The following is a 22,811-nucleotide window of genomic DNA, read 5'->3' as shown; positions in this document are numbered from 1 at the left end:
ATTTTAAAATTAATACAAAATTAAAATAAAATAAATCATCATAAATGTTAGGATAGTTTCGGATATTAATTTTATATTATTATTTTTTAAAACACCTATAAATACAATAATAATAATTTAATGAAGAGAAAGGATCTTTACAGATACTGAATTATTTCAGTTCACGTTTATTATCAAGAAGCCCTTTTACTTTTACTTACCCCCGAAAGCAACCCTCATATTTAAAAAAGATTTTCGTTGTATTTAATATTACAAGACCTTATTGTACCAAATAGCGTCTTCATCATTGTATATGGACTAGAATTATATTGAAAGTTTGGTGACTTTTATGCTGCCATGTCATAAATCACTACATACGGCCCTCGCTCCCGCCGCCCATGAGAATTACGGGACAAAAATTATATGGATGTGTTATTGAAGGTCTCTTATATTTTCTATATAGATTACTAACCGCGTCGTTGGTTTTCGCTCCCGTGGGAATTTCGGGATAAAAAGTACCCTATGTGTTATTCCAGGTTATATATATATTCTATCCGCGTACCAAATTTCATTATAATCGGAACAGTAGATTTTCCGTGAAAGAGTAACAAACAATAGATATACACACATCCTCACAAACTTTCGCATTTATAATATTAGTATATAGGTAATATGTTTTTGTAACATCAATTGAACTAAAAGAGAGACAAACTTTTATTTAGTCAACTTTCGCTTGACCTACAGAGTTGAAGATTTTCACGTAGCTTCAATTCACATGATAATGCGAGATACGATGAAACACCCAGGATTGGCTCTCACGAGAGAACTCCTCAACCATTTATTCCTTATTGTCACGCGTTGGATGCAAAAAATCTCTCTCACGACTGTAAAAGAATGTGGTGAAAATGACATTTTTATAAAAACTTTTTCGTGAACTGCGTTCTCTCAAATTAAAAAAAAACAACCAGATTAAATTAAAAAGATCATACAACATATTAGGTATTACCTCCTTGCACAATCCTTATTTCCATAAACAGAAAACATTTTCACGGCAACATACTTATATTATTATTTAAACGATTAAAGTACTTACTTATGTACCAAATTAATATTTGCCATTTTGTATTATTACCTTTTTGAAATATTAAGACGATATATTCGCAGATAAACATCTTCGCAGAATAATAAAACTTTAAAAAGCAAAATTTACAAGTACAAGGATAAAACTAGAGTAAAATTATAATTAAAATGACGTTCATTACACTCAAATGTCGTGTCGCGTATTGAGAATATAAGTTTATTAGTAAAAGTACATAAATATCGAGGACTAGGGGAAGGAAGGTACAAAATACCTTACTCGTATGTTTGTTATTACCGATTCCACTCGCGTCCTGCACTCGTCCAATTATATATAATTAGCCACTTACCATGTTTGAATAATAACAATTGATTGGGTTGTAGTTCTTTTATTAGAAGGTAAGTACGTGTTAGCAAGAAGACCGTTATAGAATGAATTAATCTGAATAATATAGGAAAACAAAGGTGTTGTGGTGTAATCGGCCGGAACGATGAACGTACTTATACTCGTATTAATTGCTCTGCAATATCACAATCGATTTCTACTAAGATGATCAAAATGTTATATAAAATCAATAAATACCGTCTTCAAGAGGTAAAACGGAATTTCTTGGTTGTCTGTCTGTCCGTTTGTCTTTTATCCAAATTGCGTAGATGTATAAAGTTGAAATTTGCGTCATATACTTGGTTCTATACTACATAGTGCATTTTTCCCAAGGAAGAAGATTTAAAAGATTTGAATAACACCGTTATCAATACTAGGAGGACACATATTATAATATTATTATTGTGCCTCGTGTCTTCGCTTTCGCAGAAATATCGAGATGTTTTATAGAGTAATATTATTCTTTAATATAAATTTCATTATTTTGTAATATTCCTTTTTTCCACCAGGATCAGTATCCCGACAAAGCTCGCCGGCGACGCTCAGTTCTCCTGCGTCTAGTTGCCGCTCGCCAATCCCTGATGAAGACGTGGAGGTAGATGTGGAACAGTGCTCAGACGGCGAGCGAGACGACCACATCGCCCCCTCACCTGCTCCTTCCTCTGGTAGGTATATCACTCTGCATTGTGCGCGTTGAAACCGGGCTTTGGCTAACTTAACCCAAATTTGGTTAATTTAGCCATAGCTATAGCGGAAAAGCGAACTGGATTTGCCGTTGACGATACGTCAGGAACGACATGATATCTCGCACATTTATTTGCTCATACCTGATGAAGATTTGGAGAAGGACGTGGAACTGTGCTCGGGTGGTGAGCGAGACGGCCACAAAGTGAATACGCAAAGAATAATTACATAAATGCAGCAACTACTTATTGTTTCTGCATTTATAAAGTTGTTGCTGAATTTACGTTAAGGACGGCAGATTGGTAATAATTTTTTGTGCGTTTCTTTGTAGTTAGTATCGTAATAATTGATCGATCTATACGATCGTAATCAACGTTTGATTAAAAAAGTTAGAATTATGCAATGGGTAGTATTTTGTGGATCTATTCTACATAATAATGATCGACGATTCAAATAACACATATTTGCATTTACATTTTCTCAACATTATACAACCAATAGCACGCATGTCACGGCTCGCCAATGTAATCTACGTATAAACCAGACTTACTTACCGTTGAAGCAAAAACTCTTATCATTACGACACTATCGTATTCATTCATTGCGAAGTAAAAAGTAAATTGAAGCCGTTTGTAGCTACAATTATCGTAACAATAAACAGGCTTTCTCATACAAACAATTCGGTTCTCACAAGACAGTAAACATGTGATGGAGTGCGTGTTGAATAGAAACCGATGATATCGTTGTGGTACCGGCAGCCGCAGCCAGACAACGGGCTTTAATTGTTCTGCATTGTTTTCCTCAGTTACCTAGTAATATTAGTCTACAATCGTGTAATGGATTAGTGTTTCAGATTGGTGACCATATTTCCAATTAATTAGATTATGAACATACTGAGTTAAACTGACGCATCGGCTCCTTTGCTATTGTGGTTTTGCTGGGCTAATACGCTCCCCTTGCTACTTTTCTCTGTTCAGAACAAAGTTTGGCCTTTCTTTCGAATATTGGTTAAATAATAAACGATTGTGTACATAATAAACAACTTATTGACATTTAGTGATTTTGACAGAGTTGGGAGAACGAGATACACCGTCTCCAGCGAGACCGCTCCCTCCAGCTACGTCATGCAATTGTGAAGAATTGCTAACAGTTGATTGTCAGCTCGAGACCAAGGAACTATGGGACAAGTTCCACGATCTTGGCACGGAGATGATCATCACCAAAACTGGGAGGTAAGTGTAAATTTTAGGTAAGTTTATCTAATTTATTTCAACGCTAACAATGAAAAATAATATCCTTAAAATTCCCTTCGTCAGTCATTGAAACAATTCTTAAATGAATCGCTTGGCGCATCAACATAATACAATCTTTCACTCCTCTAAAATCCGAGTCAAGAACAAATTAATTCACTCTGCGATCGCCCCAACAAAGGGTTCAGCGGAATGGATTCATCAGCCAAAGTGGCCAATTCCGGAATAATTACTCCGCGAACCCGGTCGTCCTTCAACCCTTTAACGAGATAAATTAAAAGTACATTTTTTCCTAACCGTCGGCGTAATGCCGAGCTATAAATTTACAAAGCCCCAAAGACAACAAGCGCCGGAGGGGGAGGGGAAGATGTTTTTATAGTCACGCCGAGAGGTTTATCTAAATAATTGCGTAGTCGGTGGCGGCGAGCGGAAAATTGCCATCGCGTAGAACGGAACGGGAACCCTCGCTCACGGATACACATACAATACAAGTACTCCTCCGGGAGATCCATTACACAATATTTAGGAGAATTTTTAAATCGTTTAGAAGTTGAGTCATCGATATGAAAAAATAAATAAATGGTTTTAGGTATGTACATACTTTTTACAGTAATGACAATTTCTTTCAATTTGGTAGTCTTGCTAAGCCCTTTTAACCAACTTATATATCAAGTTCGAGTGAGAATTTTGATATTTTGCTTGTTTTATACAAATATAAAAACAGCATATAACAGCTTATAGTAATTCAATTACAAACTCTGAAGCTTGTACAACATAATACCTAAATATTTGTCATAATATTCCCTAAAATGAATGAAACGATAAAACAAACAAAGACATTATCCGTGTCATTACCGTAGGTCGTTGTATATCAATCACAAATAGTAATGACAAATGAGTTGTTGTCGCAGCAAGTGTATAGAATGAGCATAATCTCTGTATTAGCCCCGTGTCATATGTTATCTGTGGAGGGAGGGTCCCTCGCAACAAGTGCAGTTAGTCTAAATCACTGTTGTCTATTCTCCCAGAGAGGACTTCAATCTCGGGGGAAGCCCGCTATTGTTTTGTTACATATAGTATGACTAACAATGCGTGATACTTTTGTAATAAAGGTTTTTTTTTAATTAACCTTTTTTTTTGTATGTCGGTGCAGTTGTAAAAAATATTTCAAAAAACTAAAAGTAATAAAATACTTCAAATAGTTTAATCCTTTATTGAAGTTAAAAAGCCTGTTATTCATAATTAATGACATAAATCGTACTATTACAAAGTAAACAGAAACAGAGTTGAAATAATTAGGTAGTGTCCAAGAAATTTTGTAGCCTATACCTGTAGACTATACCTTTTTAATGTCTGATGGAGTAAAATAAAACTATAATTCAATTATTTTAATAAAGCATTTAAAAATTACCGTGGAGCATTTTGGGAACAATTTTAAAAATCCGTGGAGCAGAATGGGAATCTAAAATATTTTTATTATGTGGGAATGAATGTATGGAATATTATTTTTTTCGAAACTATAGAATGGAGTACTATTTTTACTGGATGTTTTATAGTATTTAATTGTTCTAATATATAAGTATCAACTGTATGTAATCTCAAGTAAGAGCCTAAACAAGAGATAAATCAACCCTTCCAATCAAAATGGGATATCGTGGACAAATTTTTACAAGGGAGGGCGATGGAGCGTGTTTTTAAACGGCTCTACCGTGCACATTCTATCAATTTGTATTAGGAAATTTTGGTGATGTAAATAAGCATTTTAGGCGGACTTGACTTACTGTTTATCTACGTTACTTTACTTACTAGTTATTTGTAATAGTGTCAAAAATATATATATCCCTGCGCCAAAGAATTGAAAATTACATACGTTATTTATTGTATCTATCAAAATAATTTTCACCGTAAAATATTTATTTATATTGTACCGAATTATTAAAAATGAAATCAGGTTGTATGGAGGCAGAGCACCATATATTTTTTATTACAATTTAAATATTTAGACTCTATAAAAAAAAACAATTTCGAAGTAAAAAATAAATAAAACATTTATTATAAGAATCGTGCAAAGTTGCAAACGATCAGAGGCAAATGTATAAAAATGTGAAAATTTGCATCGGACGAGTGCTAAACTAACAAAGGCAACCAATAGCCATAAAGAGAGAGCGTTACTGCGCTTATTTTTTATGACAAACTTAATATGAAAACATAAAGTGGGCCCTTATCTCCGGACATCCCGTAATACGCTTTATCATTTTTATTACGATGTACAATCCTTTCCTTTTCACGTACCCTTTGCTGGACAGTACCGATACAGTTATCGATTTCTACTTTTTTGGAGTTCCTGTCTAAATGCGATAGATTTTATATATAGGTATTATCGAACCGTGACAAGTGATATAAAAAAGTATTAAAATTGTATTTACAGATTGTGGATGTCATTATAATGAAAAGTTACCGATATACATAGTTATCGATACAGTCGAGCGAGGCGAGTATTGTCCCATCACTAAGGTAGCGTTGCGTGGCCTGCGAGAAATGTCGGCATGTCTCGATTTTTTTTTCATTTTTTCGATTCGTCGTTTTGATTTACAAGCGGCCACTTTACTGCCTGGACTTTGTTAGAGTGAACTAACTGGGGAACGATTTATGTGTGGCAGAGGCTGGACAGGTCGTCCCGTCGAAATATTTGTTAAGTCGTAACATTCCCAATGCTTTGAAAGTAACAATCAACAAGGTTATTGCTATATCTCATGTTGCGGTTAAGTTTATTATGTTAAAGGAGTTTGCGGATGAAAGTTAAAGGAATTTGCCTCGCTTGTGTCGTGGGCATTTCTTCAGTAATTCGTCTTTCATAAACACATTTAAGTTAATTTTTTTATTAATATAAAATTGCTCAAAAAGCTGCCTATTACTAGCATGCCGTAATGACCACTCCTGAGAAAAAATGACGAAGTCACAAGTCGAAGGTCTCTATGATGTCAGAAGGGTTTACCATTACTGTTTATATAATAAAGGCTATGTACAATATCATCTATTATGGCATAGAATTACTTAGACTATCCAGTCAACTTTGACGTTAACTTTAATCTGCGCAAAAAAAACGTGATGTACACAATTTTGTCTAACTGTCAGCAAGTCCAAGTCAACGTCAAGTTGACTGGTGCAACTCACCCGTGTATAGGATTCTATACTAATATATATATATTAATATATAAGGACAAATCACATAGATTGAACTAGACCCAAAGTAAGTACGAGACTTGTGTTATGGGATACTAACTCAACGATAGTATATTTTATAACAAATATCAATCAATAACAATATCCAAGACCCGGGCCAATCAGAAAAAGATCATTTTCGATCATCCCCCCACCCGGGGATCAAACCTGATCAAACGTCACGGTTCAGAGGCAAGCACTTTACCACTGCGCCACCGAGGTCGACAAAATAATGATAATTTTAATAATGGTTTATTAGCAACTTTTTAATTATTCAACTTTTTATTAATTTTACATGCATCACAAATAATTGCTATACTTGTGGAACAAGTATAGTTACGTATACTTTCTTCAACTAAGTCATTTATATTAATAAGATCAGAGCGTCCGGGAGGCGTCAATGAAAATTGGTCGTATCCGCAATTTAAGTGATCGCTCGCTGTATTAATGATTTTTACTGCTTCAATAATTATTTGATGGATGACGTGACAATACAAAATTATTCATGCGAACTACCAACACATAAAATATAATTATCTAGACATACCTATATTGGATTTATGTGATTCGATTATGAAGTGTAAAATAAACACATTCGAAACTAATATTTTCGATTCACAACTCAGAAGAAGATTCGTGTACATTTGAATAAAAGACGTTAACCTTTAGCACCCTTTGATCAGGCTCCTGCCTTTGTGCCCGCTCCAAGCCTCCAAAGGTGTTGACCGTTGAAAAAGGTACAAAAGCAACGGCATTTACAAACAATATTTAGTGCCGTTTTGACAGTTATTGTAGCCAATGATTACTGCCGATTATAACACAGTTTTTGCTAGAACACATTCTGTGAGTTATATCATCCTTGCTCATTTCTAACAGGTGTAAGCTATAAAACCCATCCATACATTATTTTAATAGAGTTAATGTTTACTGAATGTTACATCATAATATTTCCAATATTTAACCCGGACGGACGGACATAGGGGTTCTTTCATATTTATTTGATACCTATCGACCTAGTTAATTATGGCATTTCGACGCTGCGACATTAAAAGGCGATTAGATTCAAGCAATTTTTTTTATATTGTTTTATATTACTTCCAATATTGACATTATCCAAAGGCTAGATCGATCAAGATTTATTTATACCTAAATATAAAACTATAATTAATTTCTTTACCAGCAAGAATGTCAACGATTGCATGTTTAATTTTTTTATCTTTACATTATCACATTTTGATAATTCAAATTACAGCTGATATGGGCAGTTGTTATGGTCATATTTTGGGGAATAAAATGCAATGGTGAGCGATAAAACAAGTGCAAAGTCAGGCGAGCGTCGGCTTAGCCTGTAATCGGTTTTAATAAATCGAGTGGGGCGGGGAGCGGGGAGGGACGTCGACATGTGCATTAAACTTAATTGAAATTTTCGTGGCTACGTGTTATTTCGCGCTAATGCACCTTTCAGCCTGACGTGTCTTGGCCCCCGTAGATACTCATTATACCCACACAGTTTAATGCATGATCAATATACTTCAATACCAATTTGTGGAAATCCTAAAAAACTACTCAAAATTTGCAATTTAACACTATAATATAATTTATACTATGAACATTTGTGTAGGAGCGTATCGTATTTTTTTTGCGCCAATAAATAATTTAAATTGCATGATGCACGGATCCGTTTATGATGAAATCTAGAGAGTCCGTTTTTACACTGGTTTCGTATAATTAGTAGTATGCTTTGTTGGCTGTCTTAGTACATCTTCGAGATGCTCTGATTAGGTTAATAGAGCTTGTACTCTATAATAGTACAATATTCTTCGACTACTTTTGCGTGTGAAATGAAAGTATATAGGATGGTCTATTTGTACAATATTTTTTTGTATTTTATAGACCAATTAGTGTGTAAATTATAAAGAAAATTTTTTTCACAACTGTTCATGTTACGGCGTAATAATATCAACGAGCCAGCGCTCGTAGAAAAAAAAGTTGACCAAGTCAAGACTACATAGGTGACACGGGTACTTACTTGTTCGTCATTTCGCCCGCTCTCGCTGTTCGCTTGATCCCCTGCCAAACTATAATATTTTTCCTGTCACCAGTTTGCTTTGTCATAAGTATAAAACAGTAAGTACAAGATAAAGTCGTTTAAAATCTTAAACATGTCATTTATTTACCTCATACACCTTGTACCTACTTACAAGCTACCTACTTGTTTTGTTGCTGACTGTACATATTTAGTATTTCAAGTCTTGTCTTGTCGAACGAACTGAAGGCAAAAAAAGAATAAGTATTAAATATTATTTGGTGCCGGAAGGTCCAAGTGACGACCAAGAACTACATAGTATTCTTCTCTTAAAAAGGAATAGTGTGCGACTGCTCAGGAATTGATAGTTTTCCATTGCATTGACCAAGTTCAAGAATGGGCCTCGCAATAAAACGTAATTAAGCCGCATCACAATAATGAATGCTCACATCTAATTACTTTCACATACGACGATCCTATCTACTCACCTCATTATATTTATTAAACTATTAATCCCAACCGCTGTATTTTATGATTGGGTTAATTATAATGTAATTTCAATTTAATGCTCAAGTAGGTATCCAGAATTCGCAGAATATAATGAACAATCAAATATGTAGCGTTTTAATCGAACAAAGTTTTTATGTGAACTTATAAATTAAATTGCCATTTTACCAGTTTGCGATGCAATTTGTATTTAAGTTTAAATGAATGTTGAGGGTATTAGCTACTGGTTTCTGTGGCTTGAATGGGAGAAAATGAAGTGCGCACAATAAGAGCGCCCACGCGCACGTCTCGCGTCGTGGATCGTGGAGCGCGCGGAGGCTGTCAGCTACTGTTGCAAGGAGGCACTTGCTTTCTGCAGTTTATCACGGTTTTAGCTCCCTCAAGATGCTTCATGTATTAATAAATAATTTTATAAGTAAAGGATATCGGCTTATTTAAAAAAAACGATATCATTATAAAAGCAATTTATGTTAAGAGTGCGCCGAGCCAAATGAACTCATATGACAGAGAGCCGTCATCAAGAGATAGTGGCCATTTAACAGCCATTAACGCCTAAAACGTAATCACCCACGTTAAATAATTACGAAAAAAGGTGTAAAAAGCTATTGAAAACAGAAAAGAACGATGCGCGTGCGCTGCCCGATGAAAGGCTGACGCCTGGCCTTGACGGAGATTGATTACGTAATCATGAACATCGGGTGATTTCGGGGATCTCATAGAGTGTAATCATCATTTATCTCATGGCTCGTTGGCGTTATATTGAACTCATATTCTGGTGTCAGATTTTGACTGCACATAGCAAACTAATTTTATACATCGCTAGATAAGAAATGGTTTAGAAAGTGTGATTTCTTTGCCCGGAAGCTTATGAATAGAGGAGTATAAATAGTTACTTACTGCAATGATTTTGATATCGTTATTGGAGTTTAGTTTCGGCCGGAACAATGCGGTGGTATCTGGCAGCCTGTCGACGTACAATTAGCTCTCTATTGTGCCGCGTGTATTGTGCAGTATGCGCGGGCGCCCAGTGCCGTGTTGGTTTTACTCCTACGCCCATTGTGATCGCCTCAACCGCACGCTTTGCTATTCCACTCCACTCACATTCATATAAGATATTATCTCGGCTATTATCAATTGAAGCCCCGTGTTTAAATAGATAATGATTTAATATCTCTTATATGTATGTACTCATAGTCGATTCATTGTGATTGATTGCCTTAATTCAACGTCGTCGTAATGCCAGGAGCCGTTTCTGAGATGATCAATAGTCTGGTTATTGAATGCGGCTATGAATAGTTGTCGAGCTTTTGTTAATTATATTTGGCTGACTGTGAAATGATTTCACTTGCGGTCAGGCGTATAAATATATACATAAGCCCGAAATTACGAGTAGTAGATGTCTGTTTGTTAATTTCAATAAACAATAGATGTTAATGTAGAATGCTTTGGGCCACCGGCGTCGGTGGGTCATGGAGTCACAGGTTTCGGCGAAGCGCGTGCCTGCGGCTTACAATACTCGCGTAATGAAGTGGGCCGCGAGGGGGCGGCATTATGCGTCCAAACGAGCCATTGTAGGCCCGCGACCGAGGCGACCCCCGACCCCCACTCGTTACCGCTGCTGGCCTGCCAACTGACGTCGACCAACTTGCCACTCATGTTTCGGAAATCGCTGGCCTTGTTAGCTAGGTCAATCATGGAAGTTTCTCACTCATATGCTCATATTAGATGCCACAAAGATGTACGACAATCAATAACGTTTTTGACAGTTTAACCATCGATCGACCAAAGATGTTTTATAATATTGTTAGAGCGGGTAGAATTTACATATTATTCGGTACTTCTATCATATACGTACATATTTTTATTGAAACGCCTCCGTCTTCACCCACTACCACAATAATTAAAACACAGCTCTACATTTTTATTACAATATTGTTTAATACAATTGTTCTGTCTTGCAAAGATATCTGACCCATCTGTTATATTTGGTGGGTAAGTTCTGTCTGACCTTTACCATCTGATTTTTATCCTAAACATTAGTTTAGGACATTTTTACGTAGTGTATTATTTTAGAAAACAAATTCTAGATGTATGTATAATCACGTTTTAACTTAATGAAGTGACATCTGCAAGGCTGCTAATTAGGGTTGGATCGTTAGCACCTCCGCACGACAGTTGCGGCAACACGCGGAAGCAATGTCGACAGTTGTACCGTACTATGAACATTTTTAATCCCTACTACTTCAGGCGTTTCTCTTAAAAAAATCTCTCCTGTCACTTTCACTCTACATCACAAAATAAAGGATAAAAACTAGGATCGTCATGTGGTGTCACTTTTTACAAGTAGAGCGTTAAATTTTCACAGCTACCCCTCGTAGGGAATAAATTATTTTTATGTCGATTCCGGGTGGCCGGTTAGCCTGTAACAAAAACGTAATCGTAACTCTCATGTCGCGGAAGTAAGGGTTGGTTTAACCATGTCTGCCACTACTGACGGTTAAGCAGATGTAACTTTGAATGACTTCTTTTTACATCGTTCGTTGCAATTTATTTTAATAATGTTTAATTTTATATCATGTCATTCTTTCAAAGTCATTATGAAACAATTCGAAATAATTGTTTTTGTTATACTTGTGGTAACTAAAAACAATAACATGTGTATCAATTGGAAGTTTAATAAAATCTAATTAATCCAATGCGGTTTTTAATTACGAATAAGGTTTCTTATAATTTCCTAATTATAAGAAAAGGGAAGAATCGATTTTTTAAAATGTTAATAGTATATGCTTTTGAAATACAGTTCAGTATTTATTTTAAATTCAATTCATCCTAACTTAACTTTCCCTCACATTCAATGGAAATAATGAAGGCTCGCACCGCTCTATAAGTTTTCGTACAAATGATCTCTAATACGTCCAAATTATATATCGTCGTCGGCGCTTGGCGATGAAGTCATTATTTTCCATTTCCGCGCCGGCGTTAAGTCGATAACTCGAAAATGACTGCCATTCGTATCAACGAGCCTACAATCCGCTGCACGAGATCATTACCGAATCACCACTCAAAATTTCTTACACTTTATGTGACTAGCAATTGTGACTCAGTACAATCTCAGTTTTATGTTCGGTAAGTGTGAAAAGTTATTCCGGTTACTTCTTTGTGAAACAATGTTATCTGGAAAACTCAAAAATATTAATTTAGTATTCTATTTTAGATGTGACAACTATGTAGATGCTTCAATGGGGTTAAAGGGGGCTTCGTGTCGCAATGGTATGATTACGCAGCATATCGGTGACGTCACGCGAGTCGCTCGTCAACGCTCCGTGACGTATAGTCAGAGTGCGGGCTCAATGGACGCGACAGCGGGACAATTCTCGCGCGACAAATTGCACGCGTTAATGTCGGATTAATATGTTATTTGGCTATTTTTGTTTTTATACGTATAAATGGCTTTATTTTCGGGATAACAGTCTTTGCGTGTCGACTAATATGTTAAGTTATTTTAGTGTTAGTCGAATTTCCTATTTTGGTAGATAAGGCATAAAAAATTTATATGAATTTAACAAATCTGAATAAGATTTTAAGCTACATGGAGAGAAAATTTGAATACAATATAATTTTAAATTTTATATAGTTTTTGTTTTTTCACACCCAATTCATGTAATTGAGTTAAATAATAATGTTTTTGATAGTCACATACTAGATTGGTATTTTTATTAACCGAATAAATAATAACACTGGACTCATGAAGCAGTCAAGAAGTGTTTCACATATTCACGTAAAAACGCATATACGCAGTACCAAATGGATTGTCTAAACAATATAACCCAATTTGTATGCGGCGAACGGAATGTGGTAGCCAGCGCACGATAGATACAAACATATGACGTGAAAGTTCACGTCGACCCCTGTTTTCCCGAGCGGCACGGAACATGGCGGGCGGCGGGAGCGAGCGGGAAGGCGGACGTACGGCCGCGGCGGTTTCGTACATCGCCACCCGTCCGCGCCCGTAAGCTCGTAATTTGCCTTTCTATTAGAGCGAGGGCGTGAAAAAAGGAAAGCGTTTACGGTGTGTTTAATGGGAGCGAGAGGGAAGAAATATGACCGCCCGCCGGGAGAAGGGAAAATTTTGGTTTTCAGAGTTTTTGCGGAGATGTGCATCGGCTCGCGGAGTGCGAGGGGGACGGCGATGTTTGCGGTGCCGCTCCCTCGAATAATTAGCGGAAGTCGTGGCTTAGTTTTCCCCCGAGCGGGAGGGCTGCGGGAAGGGAGTTCCTCTATTTGTCGTTTAAGAGTTAATCGGACGAGCGATTCGTCACCCTCGGGAGAGCACGCCGCCGGCGATATTATATCTTTATTATGAGTCTGTTGTACTGAAACCCGACATTCGCCCCGGGCGATTAACTAAATCGTGATTATTGATAACTTTGTTTGATAACAACTGCCGCTGAATGCTATGGAATAGACTGCTTTTTGTCATTAGCTGTGCTAACCGGCGAATGTGAATTTAAAAGACGAACATTTTGTAGTAATAATTTAATTTGAAATATTGGCATATGTCTACTACTTTATCATTAATAAAGGCAATTGACAAATGTGGTGGGATAATAAATGCGATGTGTATCCAGGGTTGACTGTCAATTAATTGGTAATAGCAGTGTGCTGTGGGCACGAGCACGACATATGACTCGACTGTCTCTGTACCCTCTTATCATGACAAAAAATTATACTACATAGGATTACAGAAGTAAAGTATATTTAGTAACACGTTTTGTATAATTGAGCATTGTGCCCAATAGTAGAGAAATATGTAATTAAAAAATTAAATACATAGGTAAATACAACATTACCTTTTACTTTTACTAAATATTTAATAATAACTAGTACTGAACTATGTTTCTCGTTACGTAGACTATTTTTGTAGAAATAGGTACCTAGTGACCAAAATAATCTACATATATTTTCACGCAAAAACATCGCGCATGAGCGTGTAATAAGGTAAGGTAAAGTAATAAGGTTATGTGAACGTACTAGATACTAGGTTACCAATTCTTTAGCAAACTTAAAATATATTAGTTTTTGACAAAGACTTTAATTTCATTTTTAATATACACCGCATGCGGTGAGGGAAGAAGTACGAGTAGCATATTTAATTTTATTCTAGCCATTGTGCCAATTACATGATATTAGCTCCATTAAAAAGATAAAATTCAAATATAATAAATTGCCTTAATTATTTCTGCCTTGCTTACCTCATCACATATTTAAACAGATAGTTTACGGCTGGACTATAAAAGTACCTACGGGTGTTAAGTCCCGCCAATATTGATTAAGAGCGTCGAGTTTTAATAGTCTCCGTAATTAAAATCTTACTTGGGTGAAATCAATATCACACGTTTCGAAAAGTTTATTTCTGTGCAAGGTAATTCTCTATTTGGCCGGGTATAAGCAACCATCGGTTCTTGGGAGCCAATCAACGACAAATGAGTGATGGCGGTAATTAAAACGTATCGCCTTACCGAATCAATAAAGCCCCAGCGATAAGCCAATTAATTGCAATATGCGCTCGGTGCATACCCCGAGGTAAATCATCGATTGAATCGAAACTTTGGGTCAATTTAAGTAAAGAGTAAAATATACCTACGCCCACTTATTTTAATAATACAATAACTGCCCTGAACCTTTGATTCGATAAGAATTTTGTGTAAAAAAGTTATTGGTTCAAGTGTTGCTCTTGCTACATCTATAACAGGCAACTCGCTTTCATCCAAATTGGTCTATATTGCGACGATTGTAATTACAAATCATTAGACGCAAAATTTTCGTATTTTATACTGCTATCATTATCAATTGGATGAAAATGATGAATGACAAGAAGAAGCAGAATCAAATTTTTTATTGTATAATATGACAAGTTTAGTCATTTTGCCACGCGTTACGAATTTATTTACCAACACGACAACATTAGAATTTCAAACTTTGTGTGTGGTATAAGCCAAGACTATGAACTTGACCATTTACAAGTTATCACAGTTCCACGCAACGGGAGATTTCTCGGAAGGTTGTTTAGTGTAAGGTGCGAAACCATTAATTTATAGCACAATAGTATTGTCGTGGCCGATGAAAAGATCGTGTCAATGAGCAAACACAATATGTTTTTTGCATATTTACTCCATTTAAATTTTTAGGGATCCGCGAGACATGGCAGCAGCCTAATTCTTTTTTCTACGATTATGGAGAATTATTAGGATTTGTCATATTTTTTCATAAAGTTAGCTAGATCATTATGACGTCACATCTCATGAAAGTGAATATTATTTACGTAAAATTAATTTTAGTGATAGAGATAGAGAGATAATGTAAAAATAATTCATAAAATTTTAGCCTACATCAAGTATTTAAAACCAAAACTTTTTTTATTTAACTTAACAGTTAAATAAAAAAATACTGTTAAATATTCCTTAAGTTTGAGTAAAAACTTTATATTTGTTGCGTTAATTTAAATTTATGTACTTATTTTCTTTCGATAAAATTATCACAAACAAACTTGCGATTAGTATGGAACCACCAGCTGCCCTGACCTGTTTCGCCAAGTGTGGGTGGTATCGGCCACAATGGTGTTTGGGATGGCATTCGTTCCGGGGCGCCGCCACTTGATTGATGACATTCGCCTTCCTCCTCGAAGCCTTACCTCATTTTCATTCAGGATGTCTAGATAAAACTATGGCTATCTAAAATCTCCAACTCTGCCTTTTATCGAGAATGTTGATTTGCGTTTCGATCATTTTATTTTTAACCCCCTATGACAGAAGGAGGGGAGTTATAAGTTCAACATGTCTGTGTATCTATATGTCTATCCGTGGTATCGTAACACCAATCAGCTGAACTGATTTTGATCTAGTTTTTTGCTATCACTCTCATAGAGTGATCTTAGCTATGTTTGGAAAATGTTGCCTTGCGTTCTTTTCTAGCAGATTAGAGAATGCCAATAACTTCGGAGTCGGACTATCTCCAATATTTATTTAAATTTTTAGGACTACCTAAATTACTAACTTTAAATAGGTTATTAATTACTTAAAATTATTTTATAAATAAAGTACTAACTTTAAATAGGTTATTAATTACTTAAAATTATTTTCAATGCTTGTTTACGTGCTTTCTTAAATTGACTTGCAAAGATAAATGAATCCGATCGGCTAAAGAGTAATTTACAGCGCTATAAATACATACCTGTAGTCTGTTAATCTGTAATGATTTTAGATTTGAAATGAAAGGGCACAAATTAAATTATGTGCTTGGAAACACAAAAATAGGATTTTTGTCTTGTTGGAAAGCATTAACAATTTTATAAGTGTAACTCAAAACGATATTTCTCTTTCAAGACTACCAAAGAAGGTGTCAAGTGAAAACAATATTTACCGAGCACACGCAGCGTTAGGGAGCGTCTACGACGTAAATAATGGATCGCTGTAGCATACAGCGTACGTAACATAATATGCGGTCCGATGTTCGACGCGATAGCGCCACGAAATATTCATAATCTTTCGAGGGTCCCGTAAATAAAAATTATTTCATATCGAGACAGGTGGCGCGTTGGGTAACGTGCGCCTCATTAGCATTCGGACGAATTCGACCGGCCAACGCTCCTGAGACTACAGGTGCTCGTCATCGTCAAACGTTCCATTTAAGTATCTTTCCTGACGTTATCTTGCTGTTAATAGCTAATAAGCCAAATAAACACATGTAATATCCTATATTTATCATTTTATTCTTATATACAATAAATACAACATCGTTGTTTTATTTTAAAAAAAGAAATATCTGGTATTTCAATATTTTTTCACATTCATGTGTGGTGACAACGACCGCGCATGCGCTGTGTTCGGCTAATAAACAACAATTAGTGAAACGCTAATTAGCACTATAACGGGTTTGATAAGTTTTAATGTCTATTATTGCGTGCCCCACAACGATTTGGTTGAAATCCGATATTTAGGTACTGTAAAAATTTTGAAATTCCAGTATCAAGTATGTACTTCAAAAGCTTTTCCAACTTTTACTTTATGTTTCACCTGGATTTAAAAATATATATGTTAGTTTGTTATGGTATGTTTCATAAATAGTCACAACATGCACATATCAACTACACGCCGCAGCACGAACCGTCAAACCAACTGGAAACATACATGCAGCTTATTAATGTAAATGTTTCTAATTTAGCCATTCATGTTATATCTGGGCCCTTAGCTTTTGTTAAAGCTCAAATTAGTAGCGTTCCACATTGCGGCCGCGCAGACGAATGCCTCATTAAGCCTGCTTAAGTTTTGTAGTTATTATTTTATTGTTGTAAATTATAGTTGAGCTGTCTGTAGATAAAAGAATTTATAGATATAATATTCATAATTTGCTTCCGTCAGTGCAATTACAGTGAAAATAACGGTGTGTTAGCTGGTGTACATAAAGCTTTGAGGTTAAGAGTTTAAAACCCCGGGAAGGCTTAATAACGTAGGTAGGTATAGATAGAGGCGGCAATTAGTAGATATCTTCGATCTTATGGATTACGAGTGAACATCTCACTTGTCACCAAAAGATGCTAAAGTGCGTTATCGGTGACGGATCAGTGTCCTTTAGAATTATCTGGAATTTAAATGTTTGACACTTATGAGATCAAAACCCGAATAAATCTTTTCGTTCAAAATTTGACTCTGTTCTGTGGACTGTAAGTTACTTTTTGTTAGGCCGTTAATGTTTGGGCCGAGCTTGCATCCCGGCGATCGGCCGACATGTTGGTCGTTTTGTATTCGTCGCTTAATCTCGCGCTTAGCTAACCGTTTTGACAAGATTCCAGATGTAGTGATAACGTTGGAACACAGCTTGCCTTTTTTATAGACGTTTATACAGCATTTTAATCAGAACATCGTATCATAATGTGATTTAAATTTTAAACTGAAAAGTTGTTATAATAAACCTTACTTTCTAAAAAAAATGGACTTGTAAATGTTGTGTCTTACAAGTACTAAAAATAATTTAGGTACACATTTAAAAATTAACAGGTGCGAGAAAAAATAAATTTTAAATAAACAATGTTTCAACTTGAGCTAATAGTGAAAGGGATTATTAAAAGCCCATCGATCGATGTCAGATTAAGAAGGTAGTCGTTTTTCAAACCACTCGTAGTTTAGGAGTGGCTTCCTCGACTAGACGAGATAATATCGACGTGCCAAGGGTTTAGGCAAAGGCACCGATCTCAGCAGTGACAGCAGCCCACAATACAGTCGTTTAACACGCTCATCGCATTTGGACGATCTCTTGACAGCAAACGTGTTTAAGCATAATACAGGCGTCGTCTCGTCTGCCCGTCCCGAGATGGACATTCATTATGATGTGGAACTATTTTCGGGAATCTTAATCGTTCGCACATGATTTTACTCTACTATTTAGGCGATGATAACCCGCCGAGTTAACATGTAGTCGTGCTAGTTAGAGGTAGACGTAGGAGCGACAGCTGAATCAACAATGAGTTTGGTTGCGGGTTGCGGTGGCGTGCGCAAGGCGTGTCCGCGCTTCATCGATCGCAGCCTCCGACGCTTCTCGACGACGTCTACACCCCAGCATCCCCGCGCGCGCTCCGCCGCCCCCGCGCACGTTAGCGCCCCGACCGACTGCATTTACCACCCGCCACCCCCGTCATACACATACATAACCAATAACCTACCTGTCTACCGACGCTGTCTGCTCTAACGGTGAACAACATTCCCTAGCATATTTTGCAAAACAGTCCACTTATTTTGCTAGGTATTAATTCGTGGAGGTGGAAGGATGGAAAATAAACTTAGAATTCTTGTTTAATGCTACCTGTTAATTCCTTTTCGAGACGAAGGTGTTGATTCTCCGGTAGCAGCCCGGTGCCTGATTCCGAGAGGTGCAATTAAAGCAGTTTACATCTCTTCGCAAGCGACCTGTGAATGTTATTTGGGCTCATTAAAACCGAATTACGTTATAAATTTTATGTGCGTACGCTGAAGCTATGTTAATGTGCTGGGGAATTATTGAAACTTTGTATTTTATTTTTTTAAATAGCATGGTTTTATCTGTAACTATAATAGTAAGGTAGTATGGTCCAAGAAACGCAAGTTCCGTTCTTATTCGATTTGATACGGAAGTAAGTGGCATTTCGGAAGGAAACAACGCCACATCAGCGATCCAAATGAAGCTAAATTAAATTTGTCGAGCGGCGCGGGCGCCGGGGCATCCACCATCGATCATCGGTAATGGTGCGGCCGCGCTCTAACGACCTGCCCTCTGTTGTGTCTTTTCACATCACCCACCAGGCACATAGCTTTACGTGTATCTATGATATTTCAAACCATAATAATATCCATACTATCCATCCATACATACTAACATTATAAAGAGAATAGATTTGTATTTTTATTTCTAATGAATAAACTCAAAAACTACTGAGCCGATTTTGCCAAAATTTGGCACAGAGATAGACGAAATCTTTACTTTACTACTTTGTTATTATGGTTTTATGCGAGCGAAACCAGGGCGGGCTGCTAGTCATCCATAAAAAGCAATTATACATATTGTTAGTTCACTTTTCATATTGGCTAACATCAAGTCACGTCATCTTAATGGCACATGTTCACAGGCAATAAATTAACATGTAGAATTGCAATATTATATTTATGGGTGCTCTAAGGACTTGTACTTCAGAATTAATGTTGTTCAAAGGGCTTGCTTTATCGCAATCTAGCAATATTTGAGTTGCAAGTTATCGCGATATTTAACTATTAAAAGTAAACATGCTTGTTCCTCAAAATAACGAAGCTATAGATAAGTTTCAATGACTCGTGAAAATGCAATGGAATCAGTACCTTTTGTTTATTCTCAGTAGAGGTCGTTAAGCGGCTTGATCAAAGTAGGTGATGTTAAAACTCAGTACTAGTAGTTTATAGCTAGTAGTAGTCGAGTACATTTAAAATTTGATGTGAAATGCTTTGTGAAAAAAAAAACAAATGCTTTGAATCATCATGTGTGATGCCAGCTGTGCTCTCTATATATTATGCTGATATTAACCGTAGCTCGAGGCATTGACATTAAGAGACTCAGTATGTGGTCGCTATTTTTCAGAGTTTCAATTAGCCGCAAATACTTGTAGTTGAAATATACGTATGTAGTTCAAGAAATTCCTCGGTTTGCGCTAATTGCGCTAGCAGCTGACTGCGGCCGAGTGGAGATATCAATCTTTGCTGTTAACGTATCATGTGAGAACGCGGGTTTAAGGGCAGTGCACACCAAATTTTTGCACGGTTGTATGGAATTATAACGCATGTATGTATACAATGTGCGTTAAAATTCAATACAATTTTGTTGTGCATACGCAGGGATACGCGTTCGATGTGCACGGACCTTACAGTGGCCGTCTTAAATACGAGTGAGCTTATTCTTGTAAGATTAAAAAGCTGTCTGTATTACATATTCTCTAAGTACTTTAACTTCTGTTAGTTTCAAGTAAAAAATTGCCGTTTATATCTGGCTTATAGCTTTATAAATATGCTGATAATAGAGCATTTAAATAAAAATGAAAATGTTACAACCATATGTACTTTTGTCTGTGGTCTGTATCCTACAATTTTCAAAGACATTTACATACTTGTTATCTGTATATGTAAACTACAAACTGATATGCATCTTTATAAAAATACTAATGTGTCTATATAACTTTCAGATTTCTGTAACATAACAGGCTACTGTATGTTAGTAATCATTAAAATTAAAACAAAAAAACGTTCACGATCAAGTTTCACAGCGTCATAACGTGTAAATATTAGTGGATGCTTAGTTTAAAAACAGGAGCATTACACTTAGAAGAAGATAGTATTGTCTGCCAAGTGACAGCACCTGCTACACGCTGCATTGGCATTAATAGGCAGTATTCGGTTCATTAAACCTGCTTCACAACGGGCCAGCCATCGCATGCCCCGACTATCCTATTACCGATATCTGCATAAAATATGAAGTAATTTATGCACGATAAACGAATGAATTTTGACACCCACCCGCCAAGCACCGGTTATTTCATCAGCCATGACGCGGAGGGTTCGCTTTTCTATCCGAATTCATTGATGACTTCTAGCCAGTACTTTTTGAGTTTGCCCCTTCTGCCAAGACTATTTTAACATTTCTTCATAAAATAAACCTGATCTATGTAAATGACAGAAATATGTTCTATCGTCACTTGAGATAGTAGCAGTAAGTTAAATGTACTTTTACTTCTTCGTGGAAATTGCTAATTTTCCTCGTCACGACATTAAATACTAGATAGCTAGGATAAAAGCTTTTAATGAAACCTGAATTGTTACCACTTTGATACATCACAGACGACACAATAAAATCACGTATTTTGTAAAATATTCGTTCAAACATTTTTCGTTATACAGGGTAACTTTTTATACATTGTGTGGATCAGCTGATTTTTTTCGAGATTTCAAGGTTGCCTCCATACGAAAAGTTGTTCAGTACCATCGACTGAGTGAGCATGCCAATGTAAAGAAATCAACCTTTAGGTAGGTACTTATGTACCATGATTTTACGACTTAGCATTTAGGTACCATGTGAATAACATGGACGTTGTTATTCACAATATATTGGAAGTACAATACAATTTTTGTTTGTGTATAGTCTGTATAGTATCTATAGTACAAAACAACTTAACAGTGAAAATGCAACTTTAACAGTTTACATATCACAGGATTAACCTTATATATATATATGATTAGATCGATGCGCAGATCAAAGTTAACCTCAAAGATGACTTGCGCAACACACCCTACGTTTTCTAAAGTTAAATTATCTTATCTCATATAAAATAAAATGTATCTACCAATTTTGTAATCATTTCTTGATTATCGTTTTCGTTACCTTTTCCCATTTTCATACGTTACCAGCGCGAAATGGCATATGGACTATATTTCTATAACATCCATATTTTGTGCTGTATGTGTAGAGTATAGTATGCACTGTGCAGCAGCGACTGTTAAGTAAAATACTGCAGTAAAACCGGCCAAGCGTGAACTCGGTACGAAAACATCGTTATAGAATGCGACGCGCATTACACTTGTGATTTTGTAGATATTTATAACTCATATTAAATGCATTATGATAATTTTTATATCATTAAATTAAAAATATGTACCTATATTTTTTATATCATATCGATTTTAGGTGTGAATATTTAATTCCATTTGAATTACTTGATCTTGAGTACCTAGTATAATATCTTCAATTTATACCTACTATTACGAAAAACTACTTTTTAAACTAAATTTACTAACTTTCTTTCACCACGTCGTAAAAGTTATCTAATTTATTCCCTGATTTACACAATTTGTTAGTGAATTAAAACAAATGCAACTTAACCTTACCTACCTACCTAAGTAAGGTATGTTCAACCTAAGCCATCGTCGTCAAAAAAGTTTGCATTTGTTTGTAATATTAATAAATTATTCATACAGATAAGAACTAGCAGGTGCTCCTAACTATAACTGAATAATTTTGATTGTTATTTATTGTAAATAATATGAAATATATAATTTCGTAAACATAATAGTTTGCTCCCTGTAAGCAAAATGAGAATCATTTAACATCAAAACTTATTTCCAGTAGGTAGTTCTAT

General features: G+C 36.0%; 1 protein-coding gene across 1 annotated transcript in view; it reads left to right on the top strand.

The window, feature by feature from the left end:
* Window positions 1-22,811, top strand: part of LOC128683961 (T-box transcription factor TBX20-like) — a 61,112-nt gene that overhangs the window by 2,379 nt on the left and 35,922 nt on the right. The window contains exons 2-3 of the mRNA XM_053770086.1: window positions 1,951-2,106; window positions 3,195-3,357. Coding sequence (XP_053626061.1) covers window positions 1,951-2,106; window positions 3,195-3,357 — 319 coding nt within the window. The remainder of the gene's footprint in view (window positions 1-1,950; window positions 2,107-3,194; window positions 3,358-22,811) is intronic.

This window comes from Plodia interpunctella, chromosome 1 (genome assembly GCF_027563975.2).
Source record: "Plodia interpunctella isolate USDA-ARS_2022_Savannah chromosome 1, ilPloInte3.2, whole genome shotgun sequence".
Lineage (NCBI taxonomy): Eukaryota > Metazoa > Arthropoda > Insecta > Lepidoptera > Pyralidae > Plodia > Plodia interpunctella.
This window is presented reverse-complemented; position numbering and strand designations above follow the sequence as displayed.